Source organism: Neospora caninum, chromosome VIIa, assembly GCF_000208865.1.
Source record: "Neospora caninum Liverpool complete genome, chromosome VIIa".
NCBI classification, from domain to species: Eukaryota; Apicomplexa; class Conoidasida; order Eucoccidiorida; family Sarcocystidae; genus Neospora; species Neospora caninum.
Genome location: NC_018393.1, coordinates 1,512,354 through 1,529,894, shown reverse-complemented (window position 1 = coordinate 1,529,894; position 17,541 = coordinate 1,512,354). Strand labels below are relative to the sequence as shown.

The 17,541-nt window shown below is 54.8% G+C and overlaps 2 protein-coding genes across 2 annotated transcripts; one reads left to right on the top strand and one right to left on the bottom strand.

Annotated features, from left to right (window-relative positions):
• Positions 1-242: 242 nt before the first annotated feature.
• On the bottom strand, positions 243-5,571 carry NCLIV_021040 (putative SNARE domain-containing protein; the record flags this gene model as incomplete). Its single annotated transcript, XM_003882300.1, has 10 exons — positions 243-675; positions 933-989; positions 1,337-1,437; positions 1,914-1,973; positions 2,358-2,397; positions 2,718-3,097; positions 3,970-4,066; positions 4,466-4,575; positions 4,998-5,143; positions 5,472-5,571. The coding sequence occupies 10 exons, from the start codon at positions 5,569-5,571 to the stop codon at positions 243-245; spliced, it is 1,524 nt and encodes a 507-aa protein (XP_003882349.1).
• Positions 5,572-8,142: 2,571 nt separating this feature from the next.
• On the top strand, positions 8,143-12,933 carry NCLIV_021030 (hypothetical protein; the record flags this gene model as incomplete). The annotated part of the gene is made up of 7 exons (XM_003882299.1): positions 8,143-8,284; positions 8,902-9,029; positions 9,529-9,716; positions 10,353-10,437; positions 11,173-11,458; positions 11,923-12,008; positions 12,415-12,933. 7 exons carry the CDS (start codon positions 8,143-8,145, stop codon positions 12,931-12,933), a joined length of 1,434 nt encoding a protein of 477 aa, XP_003882348.1.
• Between the last annotated feature and the right edge of the window lie 4,608 nt (positions 12,934-17,541).

Sequence of the window (17,541 nt, the reverse complement as noted above, 5' to 3'; positions counted from 1 at the left end):
TATACATATGCATTTCAAGGGTGTGCAAGAGGGCAGTTCAGCCACTCCCCCTGCATCCCGATCACCCTGCTCTGTGTCCCACAGTTCTCGAGGGGCAATGACCTGCTAGGAATAATGAGTACCGCCGAATTCACTTTCGGGTTTCGGGCCTTGCGCCTCCGGCATGTATTGGTTGCTTCCTTCACTATTTGCCCCATTCTTGCTTTTTCCGCTCTCCCCCCGGCTGTGTGCTCGCCTTCACGTTAGTTCGCGCTTTGGGGGCGCAGTCCGCGATCGAGAGGCGCGCCACCGAGGGGACTAGGCAGAAAGAGCCCCGGGCCTCCTGCGCCCATAGGGGCCGATTCAAGGAGCCGCTCCATGGCGTTTCCGATTGAAAAGCGTGTCCCACGCCCCGTAAGTTGCGTAGCCGATATAGTTCCGGGCAGCTGCCGACTCCCGACTATCGCGTGTGGCGGCACACTGGTGCCCTCGTTCTTTCCATTTTGGCCCACTACTGGCGAGATAACAGACTCGAAAGCCCCCGACGAACGCTCCGACAAAGCAACCGGGGCTGAGAGAGAGAGGGACGTGTCCGAAGCTATGCTCGGAGGGCTTCGCTGGACGGCAGACAGGGACGAGTAGAAATAAAGGAGGAAGGAAAGAACGGCAAAGATGAGGAATAACAGCAGACAACGTCTGAAAAAACGCAGGCGGACACAAAGACACAGAACGCACACACATCCGTGAAGGGGAAAGCACCGCGCATCTCTGTTCTCCGTCTTGGGCGAATACTGCTCGACCTATCTCCGTAAACACGCATGCTCTTCTGACCAGATAAGCAGTGGCGGTTATCGAGTATTCTTCTCTTTTCTACCTGACTCTCTCGCGTGTTCTCTCCTTGCTCCTTTGACCTCTGCTATGCCTCGCGTTCTACTCGAGCTGCGAAAACGTACCGCTGGCGTGACCGCCTGTGCATCTGGTGAGCGATGCGCAACTCCGACGCTGCACCTCTGCGCAGTTTTTACACCGCAAAGAAAAGAGAGAGAGACGAGTCGCACGGCTGGACACCGGAGGGGCTGCCGCGGAAGTCCACGTCGGCGGTGTAAATGACGGTCGAAAAAACTACAGATTTAGCATTCATATGCACAGCTACGGTGAGACAGCCAAGTTCTTTATGATTGCTGTACGCACCCAACCATTTGACGAGACAGGGCGAACACCACTGGTACAACGGACAAGAGCGACGAATCATAGAAAAGGTCCAAAAGGAGTAGAAGAACGAGACGCTTGCACGGGAAGAAACACACGAGACGAATCGGTAGGATCCATACGCCGGGAGGGCCTGGTGTGTACGCACTTGATGTGGCTATGCGCCGAGTGCATCTGCGATTCAATACTCTCAACGCCCGCGTCCTGCTGGAGAACTAGCTGGGCCAGATCCTTGAAGATCTGATTCGCCTGAGCAAAACGAGATTCGGCATCAGGAACCCCATCAGCACCTAGTGAATACGTGGCCATGATATTCACCTTCAGGGAGATCCCCAAGACTCGTCGCCAGCAGGAGACTCATATGGAGGCTACTGGAAAAACCCCACAGCCCGAATGACATGTATACATCGTTCACAAATAACTAAGTTCTAAACTACAGATGTGTGCAGATGCAAATGTCTACAACAAACTACGTGTACGCCTTTCTGTAAATAAAGGTGCTCCTGTGTGCGGGGAGGTGCGAGCCGAAGGAACGCGCGTCTGCAAGCGGGAAATTCGGGAAACCGGACAGTTATGCTTGGCGTGGCGAGAAACTCGGATGCTTTTGACTACACGAGACCATCTCAGCAGATCTGCAGGCGGCTGCCGGGAGTCCCTCAACGGCGCCCAACTCGCGAGGCATCGAACGCAGAATGCCCCCCGTCGGCGCTACACTTGCAACGCACCTGCTTCACCTGGCCGTGGATGCGTTGCAAACCTCTGTAGCGTTCCTCGGCGACGACTCGCTGCAGGGAGAACAAGGCACTCACGCACAGACGCTGTCAAGGCAGGAGAGACACACGAACTCTCATCCGCTCGGCACCCGCTTCGAACCTGTCTCTCTGGCCGCCTATCCAGATTCGTCTCCGCGCGTTCACGTGGACCTCTGTCTCAGTTGTCTCTCTCTGCGTCTAGCAGATTCGATCCGACTCAAGTTCCCCCGCTCCACCTTTCTCCCAACATACATCTACAATTAGATGCACATAGGTGTACGTACACCCACAAATCCCGTCTTGACTGTCTCACCACGAGAACATATGGACCCAGACGGCCGCGGCGCGCCGTTGAGCTAGCCACACTAAGCTGCCGAGCAGGCGGCTGTCGCGACACAGACACGTTGCCTCGGTTACCTGGAGGAGGCTCTCATGCTCTGCCACGTCGGCCATTTCGCTGAGGGAAAAAACCAAAAATCCGCAGATCCCACCGACTGCTGGACTCGTTTCGAGAAGCGCAGAGACGTCACCAAGCGCCCAAAAAGATGTGACTCGCCCACCAAGGAAACACCCCTCGACGGAAAGCACAAACCTACGCAATGTGTGCATCTCTCTGCATGCTGCTTGTGCATCGACAGCAACTCTGACCACCAGGCGACGGAAAAGATCCAACTTTAGGGTGAAGCGAAACGGGCGGATGCGTGTACATAGGTACAGCTCTGGTGCGTGTGTTGCCTCTGCGCTCCTGTCCTTCTCTCTCTGCGCCACTCGACCTACTTGCACATCTCCTGTTCGTCGTCTCCGATGAAAAACTGGTCTCGCTCATCGTCGTCCAACATCGTGACGTTCTCCAAGTCCAACACAACCCCCGAGCCGGTTCCTGCGCGTCCGCTCTTCCTTGACAGCTCCGTCGAAGAGCCTGCGTGGCCGCTCTGCGCCGCCGCAGCGGTCGGGCGGAGCGCTGCTCTGTCTTCAGACCCGTTTCGCCAGCCGCGACCGCTCGGCACCAGTGGAGACATCGGCGCCGTTGGGCTCGGAAGGCCCTCGCCGCTGCTCGCCTCTGCGGAGCGGCCGTTCTCCGCCGGAAAAGAGCTGCCGTCTGCAACGCGCTCCGCCGCTTCGCGAACGCGCTCTGAGATGGCCTGGACTTTCCTTATCTGGAAAAATGTGACAGAGGGAACACGAGAAGCAGAGACGGTCGCGCTGCAGCTGCCAGCGGAGAGCTCACACGTAACGAATCAACCTTCGCCTCCAACACCCTTTTCGAACCCCGAACGACAACTGGCCTCAATTTCGACAGAAAAGGAGAAACAAAGGGCGACAGACAGTTTAGAACGAGGTGGCCAGAAAAGAAGCAAGCAACTCGATAATGAAACGGACTGAAGTGTCCTCATAGCACGCACGCCGACCATATACATACATACATACATACATACATACATACATACATACATACATACATACATACATACATACATACATACATACATACATACATACATACATACATACATACATACATACATACATACATACATACATACATACATACATACATACATACATACATACATACATACATACATACATACATACATACTACATACATACATACATACATACATACATACATACATACATACATACATACATACATACATACATACATACATACATACATACATACATACATACATACATACATACATACATACATACATACATACATACATACATACATACATACATACATACATACATACATACATACATACATACATACATACATACATACATACATACATACATACATACATACATACATACATACATACATACACACACATATACGGCCGTATATGGAATGTCTACGCCTGCATCTCTAGGTGTGGCGACGAAGAGATAAATCGAAATGCGCCTGCATGCACGTGTGGTCACGGACTGCGAGCAGAGGTACACCGACAACTGAATCCGCACGAACACCAGAAAGCACGCGACAGCTGGATACAACCAGGGATTTCTGCCGTACTTCTTCCTGGAAGTGAGCCGAGAGCTTCTCGTACAAAAATCGCCGCCGCTGTCGCTCCAAAGCGTCGAGTGACTGGCCTTGCTGCTCCGCTTGCCAGCTGCGCATGCACGTGGATAAAACCACTGCGTTTTCAGCGGCAAGGACAAACCGCGCTCTCCCAAGCCTCGACACCATCCGATCTCCGATTTTTGTTTCCTAGGCCGTTGCTCCGGCCTCCCAACGCAGAGAAACCTTCGCGTGCGTCTATCCACACAGAGGCGCTGCAGCTACACTGACATGCACATCTGCATGCACATGACTCCAGAGGGACGAAGTCGGCTGTGTACAGTCCGGAAACACGATCCTCTCCGGGGGCGGCCTTCCAGCGACTTTCGGCGTTCGCACTCACTCCCTCAAAGAGAACGAAGCATCACGAGCCACCTCCTGCGACACAGATACGTCCACAACATGTGAAGATCGACTGGACGAGAATTTACAAAGTCGCCTGCAGACTCACGCTTTAAACAGCCGCTCCGTCGACAGGACGATGTCGTAGGTCTCGCGCAGCCGATCGTGGAGGCTCTCGACAATGCGCCGAGACACGAAGCGCCGATTCAAATTTCCGAGCTGCAGCGAGGCACGGCAACGCGCGCAAGTTACATGCCGCGCACGGTAAACAGAACACAAGACTGTGCCTCGGAAAAAAGAGAATAGTAAACTGCGTTCCAGTGCGTCGTATCTGCTGTCGCAAGACCGGACCTAACACGCAGCGACGGAACCTTAGAAAACCTGACAACACGTGTCATACCTGCTGCAAACATGTATATGCCTCCCCCTCTCTTTGTCGACATGTGTGATTCGTCATACACTTTAGATATACATGCATATCCATGATTGCAGATATATAGGTATAGATGAGTGTGTGTTTGTGTGGGCCCGCAGAGAGGCGTGCGTTTCCGTGTGTCCCGGTCTCCGTCTATCTGTGTAGATCTGTCCACAGACATAGGAACCCCTTCCCTGTTCAGATGAGAGAAGAGCGCGCGTCTCACGTTTTCTTCAATGGCGAGGAGATTCGATCGTATCGTTTGAATGTTTGCGCGGATCGTCCGGTCGAGAGAAGAGTCGTTTCCGCTCACGGGTCCCCCTGGAGCGGCTGCCTGCGCGCTTGGCGCGTCGTGGCCGCCCGCCGAGGCGCCTGAAGAAGGGCGAGAGAGGAATATGGAAAGCGTCAAATGCATGCACGGGAGCGATCCCGGCGCGAGAGGCCGAGAACAGGAGCGGAAAACGGTCGCACGCAGGAAGGGAGCGGAGCGCCGCAGCATGCGGGAGAGGACGAGAAAGAGCTTTGCGACGAAAAGAGGCAGGAACACACAGAAAAAAGCGGAGAGGACCGAGGGAAGTCCATACCAAATGAAGGAGAGGAGAGATGCGAATGGAAACACGACATGAAGAACAAGAGGAGAAGAAGACCAGGGGAAGAAGGCAGGAAGGTCCGAAAGCAGCATCCCCGCTGGCCATCTCACCTTCACCTGCAGAAAAACCTCCGCTGTGTGCATGACCGGGCGAAGTGTATGGCAACCCCGGCGTCGCCACGAGCGGCGTCGAAGGTTGCTGGAAAGACATTCTTTCTCTGATGCTTTCCCGTCGTGTGCTTCGGCAAGTTCCTGGTCTCTCCTCTCGGATTACGCGGAGTTCTGGTCGAGGATCCCCTCTCTCCGCCGGCAAACGTGCCCGCCTTCTCGCGCGAACGACAAAAAGAGGCAGTGGTGGATGCTCCCGGCAGGAAAGGAGACATGGAGGCAACGCGCGGAGGAGTTATCACCCCAGAGCCTCCGGGAGGCCGAGTCCGCGAAGAAGACAGAGAGAGGAGAGATCAAGCGATCACGAGGGAGAACAGAGAAGGAGAGAGCAGAGGCGCGACTATACGCGATGCACGGGCGAAGATGAAAACGAGGAGTTGCGTAAAAAAAGAGAGGCAGAACGAGGCGTCACGAGGACGTCGAGAGCCCCTCTTTCGTCTCTCTAAGCAGCCGGTGGAGAAGTTCGAAACCTGGAGGTGAAAAAAGAGCAGAGAAACGGACACTGTACTCGCCAAGTTGCACGGGGCACAGCCCGCGTCTCTCTCAAGTGGCGGTTCGCGGGGGCCTGTTCGAGACAGCACAACACGACACCGAAAGGAGAAGAACCTACAGCGACGAGGAAAGCATCGTTCAGCTACTCTGCCATTGACGCCACGTTGCCCCTGGAAGCGCACTGATTATACTGCAGATTCGGTAAAAACTGGCGAGGCGGCCGAGATGGGAGAGGCGGCGCGGGCTGCTGAGCGACACGGGAACTTCTGGGCAGCGTCTTTTGGGGCCGATAGAAAAAAACGCGAAATCAGAGAGAAACGGGAGTTCGCTGGCCGGACCCTGGAACGTGTGGAGACGTGGAAAGGGCCCAGGAAGGTGAGTCACACGGAGCCAGGCGACGCGTGTTTTTCGCGCAGGGCGGGGAGAACAGACACATGCAAACCCGCGTTTGGGAAGTTTTCGCGCAACACGAATGCAAAGTTGGAGAAAGGGACCTCAAAAACGCGTTGCGGTCGCCCCTTCTCTGCTTGAATTTGAGCGTGTCCGTTCTAGAGAACGAGGCAACAAGCGCCGGGTGAGCGTTAGGCAAAATGTTTCGGCCGCAGACTCGCTCTCCCGAGTTCCGGTTTCCCAGGGACTCGACAGCCGACCAGACATGACAAGCGACGCGAAGACATTTCTCCCTCGAGCGCTGCAACAAGATTTTGGCGCGAAGACTCTCGAATCTGTCTCGAGAACTCGGCGTCCAAAACCCGGACAACCACGCAGGGCGAGAGGCGGATGAGTCACCGTGTAGATGTCTCCTGTGCTTTGTGTGAGTGGACGGGGGGAACAGACGACGGTTTCGGGAAAGACAGCGTGGACGGCTTCCGCGGACGCTCGGCCGTGTATGGGGCCTACCCTCGAAAATACACAACACGGACACTTTCCAGCTTTCCCCAGCGCGAAAACGCGGCAAAACGGACAGGGAGAGCGCGAGAGCTCACGCTGTGCTCCCTTGAAACGCTGTCTAGCTTTCGCTCGTAGAGCGCGCGATGCGTCGGCTGTGTTTCCGCTCAACCTGGACACCCTCTTTTGCCGGCGGCGCAGAGCCTCTCCGCAGTGTGTCTTTGGAGAAGGCGAAAGAGGCAAACTCAGCGAGCTGTGCGCCTTTTGTCTTCGATACACCCCTTTCTCCCCTCTGAACTTTTCGACGGAGTTCTCTCAAGGCAGATATACACGTGGAACCCGCAGGCTGACATATCGCGCGCTTGCGACTCTCTCGCCGGTCACCAGTCTCGAACGCCACGGCGCGCCCGCCTCAGCCGGCTGCATGCCGACTTCGAAAGCCCCGCGAAGTGTGTGTCCCTCGCGCGTTCTTCGACGTCTCCTGGCGCCCACCTCATTTTCCTCGCAGTGCACGAGGGAATCGTGGTGTGTTTCGACGGATGTTTTCCCGTGGATGCCTTTCTGGTGGCGCGTGAGAGCGCAGTTGCGCGGAGAGCCGCGGGGAGCTACGAAAAGAGAGAGAGAGCGAGACTTCAGCCAAACACTGGGGGAGGCGCGCCGACGCAGAAATCCGTTTTGCCTCTGACACGGAAGACAAAAAGGCTTGCTTTCGAACCCCCTTCACCCTCCATTTTCTGTTCATTATCTCGGGGCTGGGAGAAACGCGTGCGCTCGAAAGAGAACGCGGACGGGGAGAAAGAGAAAGAGACAAGAGAGAGGCAGGCGAGAGAGAGGAGGAAGAGAGCGTCTGGAGACTAGAAGGGATGTTTCTTCGTCTCGAGAATAAGGGGAGAATGTCGACTTTCTTCGGGGAAGGGTTTGGTCTTTTTCTGTGACGGCCTCTTCTCTCCCGCCTCTGCCGGTCGGGATTTCCGGCCTTCACCTGTTCATTCCCAGTGTCTGCTTGATTTTTCTCGCGCTTGAGCTCTCCCGAGTCGCGCTTCGTCTCGTCCAGCGGGCGCAGAAGAGCGAGAAGGAGAGGGATACTCGCAGAAAGCAGAGACAGAAGAGCGCGAAGAACCCGCGGCGCGAGACGACACCGAAAACGAGACGAGTCGGGTGCTGCGACGGGACACTCGGGGAAGGAGTGCGACGAGGGAAGGGCTGAGACGCAAAACACGAGCAGAGCCCGAGAATGGCGAGGACATCGTTTGCTCCTTGTCACGCCGGGCGGAAAAATGGGGGTTTCGGGGCGCTCTACAGCCAGGAGGAGCGTCCAGCCATTCGTCTGCCTTCCTATACCTCCGGACCTCCAACGTCGTACGCGCAAACGATCTGTAAGCTTCATGCGAACTGAGGGAGAGACCAAGGACGAAGACATGTTGTGGAGTCTGTCTTCTTTCATTTCTCTCCCATGCCTTTTCTGTATTAGTGTATCGGTCTTCTTCCTGCGATACCCGTGCTCTCGATTCCTTTGGGGTTCCCTGAACCTTCACTTCTCCCTGCCCCTCTCTTTTTCTTCTCCACTTCTCTCTCCTTGTTTCGTCTTCTGGCCTCGTTGCTCTTCCTTCTCCCTCTCCTTCCTGTCAATCTCTTTCTCCTTCTCTTGCTCGCCCTGCTGCTCCTTTTCCCTTCTTCTGTCTTTCCTTCTTTCTCTCAATCTTTCTTTCTCTCTCCTTCTCTCTTCCTCTCTTTCGTTCTTTCTTTCCTTCTTTCTTTCTCCTTCATTCTTTCTCCTTTCTTTCTTTCCTTCTTTTTCTCCTCCTCCTTTTTCCTCTCTTTTCCCCTCTTTTTCTCTCTTTCTCTTATCATTGGTGGAGCAGAGATGACGAGAAGGTTGCTCTTCTCGTTTCTCCGGAAGAGGAAGCCGATGCGTGTCGCCAGGAGTGACACGCTGAGCCTGCGTGGGGTTGAGTTTTCCTGCTTTTGTTCTTCTCCATGTCCTTCGCCTCAGATGAAGAAGACAACGTTCGCTTCTTCATTTTGCGGTCTCGAATTGCCTACAACATCGAAGTAGCAATGCAGTACAACATGTGGGCCACGCGCCCTCACAACGACGCAATACTGGGCGCGGCTCTCAAGGTGAGAAGCAGTGGAACTTTCAGCGAAGATTCCATTCCACGCAGCGAGGGCTACATCCCCTGATCCCAGAGCTGAGACAGCAAGCTTGCAGGCACGCCGTTGCTTGTGCTTTCGTGTCTCTCTCGATGTCTAACGCGCTGCCGGATTCTCTTCAGCCGTGCTCTAGACATGCATATCTCTGCTTGCTCACTGAGAAGACACACATCTCGAATTCAACGCACGAAAATGAGTGTATTATTTTTTATCCAAATATGTGTATGTATATGTTGTGAGAGGGCCTTGGAGAAGCGGCGACTGAAGGAAGGGTCGATGGAGAGCCGAGGAAGGTGAAGTGGAGGACTTTCGCTACAGAGGGACGGGGGGGAGGGGAGAAGAGAAAGAGGAAAGGAGTGCGCCAGTGCCTGGTATCTGCTGTTTTTGGATTTGTGGGAAAGTCCTGTCGCAACAGAGTGAGCGATGTGCGGTTCGGGCGATGCCTCTTTCTGGTTTTTCTTTTCAGTCTTGCAAATATGTCGTTCTGCTCTTCAGCGTCAACAACACCCACTACTTTTGTGGCTGGGCGATCATGCGCTCTCTGCCCGGGCACTGTCGCTTCAAAAGCGATCTCTTCAAGGCAGCCGAAGACCCCAGAGGCATGTCACAGTCGCGCTTCGAGGGGAACACCTTCGAGATCGAGTGGATTCGCAGGTGAGGCAGGCGTAAAGAAACAAGCGAGATCTGCCCACGTAAAAACGCGTCGCTGCATCTGCATCCACGTTACAGTTACGCATACACATTCACATGTCTACATGTCCATAATATGCATGTGTGCTCGAATGCACCCATATACGCGTACACACACAGACGTATATATACGTGTGGAATGCATGCTTGCTTGAATGTGCACAATGGGTATATTTGTTGTAGGTGCGTATATCCCCTTAAAGATGTCTTTCTAGTCGTGCATACGTGTACTCGTGCGTCGATACTTCCATGTAGATTTTTTGAACGCGGGTGGAATGTGTGTCGCGCTGGAAAAGGCATGTGCGCCAATGACACTGACGGACAGGAAGAGCGCGGTAATACTGGCGCTCCCTGCGTGGGGGCCCCCGGCGCTTTGTGGGCACCCTTCTGCTTCCGATCATCCTGCGAATCTTATCCGGTTTTTTTGTATTTTTTTTATTTTTTGCTCGGCGCGTCCTCTACACAGGCGGCTCCTCGGGATCTTTCGCGCCGAGCCCCCTCTCTCAGTGTTCCTCAGCATGGACAGCCTTCGCGGTCTGTACTTTGGAAGATCTGCGGATGTCAACGCTGCTCTCTTGATCGGTTTTCTCGTGCGCGCAGAATGCCTCTCGACTTCAAAGAGTGCGAAGGCCTTTTGAATTCTCTCAATCAAAACCTGCCAGTTTACCGCGCCCGCGACGGCCAGGTGAGATCATCTCGCCCTACACTTTCCGTATTCGTGAAGCCATCAACTCCCGCTCGGGTCGCCGCGTAAAATTGGGGCTTGAAGAATTTAAATAGACAGCTGGTTCCAGGGGACGGTTGAGTTAGCCAGGAGCATGCACAAAATGTCGGACGAGAAAAAACAAGAGTCGCGCGACGCACTCTTTCTGGAGTTCGAACACGCGCCGTGTGCGCCCTGAGAATGTTCGTCTCAACCTTTCGCCGCAGGACAAGTCCTCTCGGGATCGCATTCCGCTGTCTGTGTCGCTTTTTTTGCCTCTTTCCCGCCAAGCCAATCGCGTGGACAGATGGATGGGCGGTGGTGTGGAGTTGTAGGACTTCTTTTCTTGTCTTCACGCTGACTCCAGGAGTCAACCGTCAGGTGTCTCTGAATTGCTGGAAGCGCCTGGCGTTGTTCCGCCCCAAATGCGTAGTGGCGACTGAAAACCGCAGGAGAGAGAGGCCCCAGCTGGACACCCACACATACACAAATGCGTTCAAACAGTTGTGCGTTTGTAGATTCAGATGTCTCCTTTGTTGGGCTGCGTGTGCGTGGTGCGGACCCATGACCATTTGTCGGTTTTGGGCGTATGCTTGAGGCTAAGAAGCCGTCGAAGAAGAGCGGCTTTCGGACGGAGGCGTACCACCTTTTTTGAGGCGGGCGGGACGCCTCGTTCGCGCGATCCTCGTGCGCTTTCGTTTTCCCTTTTCGGTTCAGGAAGTTGCGCCGGCAGTTGGCCGTGCCGTCTGTTCTCTGTTCGAGACGCAGTGGCAGAAGCAGGCCCCGAACGCAGTGTCTCCTCAGCTCTCCGCACCTGTCCCCTCGCCTTCCTCGGTGAGCGCGGGAGGTGTGGGGTCCCCGACCGAAGGCGCCGCGCCAGCGTCTCCGAAGCAGCGCGAACCCGAGAGTGACAACCCACTCTCTCCTCGAGCTGGAAACGGAGAGCCGGAGAACCAGGCGGCCCACGGGCCCCGCGGCGAGTCTCCGCCGATGCACGAAGGAGGTAAAAAGCGAAAACGCCGGAGACCAGAAAGGGAAGCAGGAGCAAGACAGGAAACCGGGGAGGCGAGGAGAGGAGGCAGACTTGTAGCGGGAGAGAGAGGCGGAGCGCCGACTGCGAGGCGAATAAGGAAGAGAGAAGTGCTATGACAGGAAGGGGCGACGTAGCGCGGGCGAAAGAAATGCACGAGAGGAGTAGCGTAAGGGGGGGGGGCGGGGCCGGAGTCGGTGTATTTGCGAGGCAGAGACTGGTGGAGAGAAGAAGGAGCACGTGAGAAGAGAGAGCGGTGCGTGAATTCGTTTCGTTGGCGTCTTCTTCATTGTGGAATTTCGACCAAGGCACGACGAGGAAGACTCTGCGAAGCTGCATGCTGCGTCTCGTGGGTGCCTCGAACGAGAAGGGAGACTTTTTGTCACGAGGGAAGAGAGATAAAATGAGGACAGGGATCGTGTGTGCTCCTCTGTCAGGTGGAGGCGAACAAGCAGTGGACGCGTGGGGACCTCGCATTCTGAATCCAGCAATCCAGATCTACCCCGTAGATCTCACGTCCTTGGTGAGTGAGCGATGCCTCACATGCAGGCATGCGGGCATGCATGCAGGCGCGCGAGTCGAGGCAACGCCAAGAGCAAGATTCGTGAAATAGCGAGACCGCCCGATAAAACGGAGAAGAAGCGAGGGCGGAAGGAGGGGAAAGACGAAAAAAAGCGGAGAGGAGACGACGCCAGATGTAGCAAATGCTTGAAGAGCGAAAGAACGAGAACAAGACGAGGGAGAGGGAGACGCGCGTGCGTGCAGATGAAACGCGGTGAGGGAGATAAGCAGAGAAAGGGTGAAGAAGGGCGTTTTTCGAGAGACAGCGCCCGCGTCAGGGGGGGAGGTGAAGTGAAAGGGGAAAAAGAGCGAAACATCCTTTTCGCCGCGTGTGAGCCTTTGCTGTTTTCATATCTTCGCACACATAGACCTACGACGGTTACATCCGAGCGTATCAAGCGTCCCGGGCATATTGGCGCCGCCGAACGGAAGCTGCGCGCAGCGAGGAAGAGAGAAGAGAAGATGCGAAAGAGCGCGAGAGGAAGAAGACGCGCCTCGTGGCAGCTCAGAGTCTGCATCAAACACACGAGGCGAACGCAGAGGAGGAAGCGAAGCAGACTGAAGCAGACGATCAAGGCGGCGAAACAACTGGTGGAGAGAGAAGAGATTTCCGCGTCAAAGAGGAACAAGAAGACCGGGCAGAGGCGGAGTCGGGGCTTCGCGGAGATCACACCGAGCGAGAGGACACGGGACAGGACAGGAGACTGAACGCAGAGGCTTCAGTGGAGCCAGGCGAGCCTGCAGCCTCTGCGCCGGAAACGCCAGCGGAGACAGGCGCGAAGGAGGCGGATGTGTCAGCCGAGGACTTGCCCGGAGAAGACACGCCGTCCATCACGTGCATCAAACGAGAGCGTGAAAAAACGCCCCCGAACTCGGAAAAAACGTGAAGGATGTGAGAGTGGACACGGCGAGAAAGGCGCGAGCGTCAGTCCAGATGCTGTACTCTTTTTAAGCAGGAAAGGAGCGAAGGACACGGCCGAGAGAAAGGCAACCCGTTGGAGCCTCCTGAGTTACATGCAGTTCGTCTCAGTTCGCTGTGCGTCCTGCGACGCGCTGTCAGTCCCAGTTTTTTGTCCGGTGCAAAACCTTCGAAAAAGAGGTCCTCTGGAGCCTCGACTTGTGAAGTTTCTTGTCCGACTCTTTCTTGTTTTTTCTGTCTCCGTCTCCTCTTGTTTCTGTTGCCCGTCTCCTCTGGATACACAACACGCTTGGCGCGGGCGCATCCGGGCGCCGGCAGCTGCCTCTCTGTGCAAGTATAGCCACCTGATTTGCCTTTGTTTTTCGCTTCTTTTGAAAGAAAACTGTCATACGCCCGCCTCTTTCCTTCTTCGCATTGGCCCCTCTGCGATGGTAGCGCTGGGGGGCGCTTTCATTTCTCGTGGGGCCCGCGACCTACGCTTTGTGCCGCTTCGGCCGCATGGCGAGATTGACGATAGTTATATCAGTGCATTACCAATTAAGGTTTGTAGCACTGGCCTTCCCAACCCGCCAGCTACGCTCTGTGAGTCTCTCTCGCATTCTGCCTGTCTCTCTCTTGATGCACACACGAGGGACGAACCGACATACAAGCACATGAAGAACGGCGGGATGCGAGCACGAAGAAAAGAACTGGAGTGTTGTACAGTGCGGATCGGAAGCGAAGAAGAGAAGGTTCCGTGAAGAGTTGAAATGAACAGCTGCTTTCTTCCCGCGAGAGAAGAATCCGTGGTCTCTGTGTAGACAACCAGCGGCCGATGTAGTCATGGTCTCGAGTCCCGATCGCAAGGCGTGACCGTTGTCTCCTCAGCTTTCACCCACTTTCTCTTCGCGTAAACCCGTTCTTTCTCACTCACATACCCATTAGCAGACAGCCCGTCTCTCTGTGCCTCGGTGTGTCGCTCTTCTGGAAGCTCGCAGCGGCCAACACCCATGTCAAAGACGACTCGCAGCTGTTCGAGTGAAAAAACGGGGCAAATATGGGCTTTTCGTCGCTCAGCCTCGAGACGAGTGAGTTTATCTACGGAGGGAAGGTGTGGGCGCAAAGTGGGAACAAATAGTGCCTGAGATATTCCGTGAAGAGAAAAGGTAACCGGTTCACGGGTGAAACACACGGAGAGACATCACAGCGGATACTCATGCGTCGTTCAGGGGAACGCGCGAATCGTGTGCTTGGCCTGCCACTCTGCTCCTCCCGATGGTCCTCGTTTGTACTCGTTCACCGTTCTGTTTCGCCGTCTCGCAATCTTGCTCTTTCTTTCTCCATGCCTCTTCCGTCTCTTTCTATCTCGCCATCGGCATTTCCCTGGATACTGTATGGTTGCTCTCGCGCTTTCTCTCCGACTCTTCTTTTTCACGCTTCCTTCCCCTTCGTATGCTCTTTCCTCCAGCTCCCGCCTGGGTTTCTCCTTCCGCTTTCCCGCCTCTTTTTCTCTCCCCTTCTTCCGTGTGTGTTAACCTTTTCCTCATGCCTGGCCCTTCCTTACCTCTCAACTGGTCCCGCTCCTACCTCTGCTCCGTGCCGTCGCTGCATTCTTCTCTCTATCCTTTCCTTTTGCTGGCAGTTCTTTCTCTCTTCCCACACGGTCGTCACATTTTCTCTTTTCGCTGTCGCTTCTTCGCTTTCCCTTTGCTGCGTCTGGCCTGCCTCTCTGGCTCCTCGATGTAGGCTGGCTAGCTCCTCCCAGCAGCGGTCGCTGGCGGGAACAAGGATGTGACGGCCGCTGTTGAGCAGAACGATCAGAATGGCTTCCACCGGAGGTCAAGACACGTCAGTAGAGCGATGGAATGTAAAGAAGAGAAGGCAGAGCGGAAAAAGCAGAAAATGAGAGTGATAACTAAAGAGCACCGACATATGCCGGGAGGAGCGGGACAAGTGGAAAAGTAAACGATAGAGGCAGGAAGGGGAAACTTGAAGAAATTGTATTGCACTCTTACCCAGGACCCCGCTGTTTACCGTTGTCCGATCTATCTAAAAACAGGCTGTAGGTCCATCATTTTCATACTTAATGGCGAATTTTTCGTCCATTACCTGAAACATTAGGGGGTAGGGCAGGCCTGTCCTAAGAGGCAGGAAACACGAAACACGCCTCAGTTTGCTGACTCAATCATTGCACACGGGTACACTCCCCCGGACCACCATTGCTATCGACGGTACGAGTGCACTGTCCACACACAATCGCAGTTTCCACTGTTGTTCTAAATTTAGGCGAACAATCCAGCTCGCTCCCCTTGCCGTGCGGGTGTACAGACACCACACCGCGCCCCTCGCGGCCCGGGGTGCTTCCGAGAGGCGACGGCTGTGAAAGAACGCTCTCGCGTGCCACAGATTGCTAGTTTAGACCTGGTCGGATTTCGTCCCATCAGTTGTCTACTTCTCGCGTCCGTCGATTGACTGACGCAACGCGTCCCACAGAATCCGGGCAGCGGAGCAGAGTGGGCGGAGAGCCGCTTTCGCCCCGACAGAACAGATTTAGGCATGGCGATCACACAAATATCCATGACAAGCTTCGCAGGAACTCTCGCAGAGGGTTCGGATAACAATGAACAGCAACAAAGCTTTCCTTTACAGTTTCTTATGTCCGTGCTGGAGTGGAGTGTGTAGTCCGTTCTGCACTCGAGGCTGTAAACACTTAGCGTGATTTCTTGTGACGGGGAGTCTGCGCTCTGCACAGCGACCGTTAATGACCCGCCAGTGGAGTCCTTTTGCGTTTGTGTACGCGTATGTACGTGGAAGGGAATCAGGGTGGACAGCCGTCACCGTCGCAGCAGAGTGGACCTTACGGCAGCTAGTGTGGTGCAGCCGACTGTACGGGAACAGCCGACTACACAGCAGACTCCGAGCCGCAACGATGTTGTTTCACTTAGGGAATTAGAATGGCAGCAGCGTGCCGTGCAATTGACGGCTCCTGTTCGAAGCAGCAAACTGCATGGGTGTTTGGAAACCTTTGTTTTCTGAACACATCTTGGTTCAAGAAAGTTCCACGGGGTCCGCAGAGACAAGCACATACAGCAAGAGACGAGGGAGTTCGGCGTTCGTTCTCCCCAAGAAGGGGAGGGAAGAAAGCCGCCACCCACCAGGAGGGATCGGGTGCCCGACAACGACTCGCTGGAGAGTGCTGCCGGGTCGTCGGGCGAAACAGCAAGTCCACAAGTTCTGGCTTTTGAATCTCGGATTTCTGCTTCCCGAGTAGAAGGATACTGCTTCATGCGGCACGCTTAAGACCCGAGGCATCCGGTCCTCTTCTGTCTTTCCATGCGCAGAATGTTTTGCTACCTCGCTTCTCGTGTCCTCAGTGTCTGCCGCGCTCGAGACGGTGTGGACGGTGCTTGTAGGGGGAGCTGAACAAAGGAGAACGTTTATGAGCGGTAAGTTGGGAAAGAACGTATGAGAGAAAGTGGACAAAGAGTCGAGTGACGCGGAAGCGGGAGGGAACAGCGAGAGGGAGTGAGGCAGAACAGCGGACCGGTTCTAAGGAACCACTCCCGTGCGGATGTGGCCACAATTATACGGCAGGCCAAGACATGAGAACGACAAGCGAATGGTAAGAAGTGTGAAGAAAACAGATGTGCAAACGGAGATTATCTCGCTGATATTTGCCGGTCACTTTCTGACCCCGATTTGCTGTCCTGCCGTGTTTCATCGTCCGCTCTTTTCCTAGATTCCACACATCCCCGTTGTTTGACATTGTTTTCCTGCGGGAGAATGCGGTTCTTTGGATTCCTCGAGCATCGTAGAAGCCGCTGAGTAGCAGCACAGCACACGTCCGCAAACGGAGTTGCTCGTGCTCGTTGATTCCTAGCGCCTGTCGTGCGCCGTGAATCTGGCGGTTCAGCCCTTGCACATGACCAGGAGTTAATGGATTTTCTCTTTTCTGTTTTTCATCTTTTTCGGCCGCCCGCACCTCGTTAAATTGGTTATTGTTTTCTTTTCGTTGATTGCTATCTTCCTGTGTCCTTGTCCCGACGTGTCGGACAGCCAGCAGTCCCAACAGGAACTGGAGGCCCCAGACACTCCGCGACTTGCTCTACACGCAGTCTATGAGAAAAGACGGCAGGCAGCGCTGCTTCTTGTTTTTTTGCGTCTGTTTTTTCACTTGCTTTTCTTGCCTCCCCCCGACACAGCCTTTTCTCGTTATTCCTCTTTCTGTCTTGTGGTCGTACCTCATATGCGTTCTCTTATTACCGTGTACGGCCTAGCTACAGGGAAAGCCAGATGCAGGGTGCATGCTCGACACGCACGCCAAGATGGTGGACACATGACGGCAAGCACACCCGCTATCTAAAACCCCTCGCTTCCGTTTTCTGTCGCCTGCCGGAAGAAAACGGCAGAAGGGGGGCAGACCCAGCTGCATAGACATTCCAAAGAGAGGGAAAGGAGAGATTCGCGCGTCGTGCCTGGTGACCGTGGGCGCGGTGCCCGCCGCTCGACTCAAGAAAATCGACGAATAGGTCTTGGCTTTCCTTGCTCGGCCTCCCCCTTTATTGTGGAACGTTTTCCTGTGTTACTAAGTCTGCGC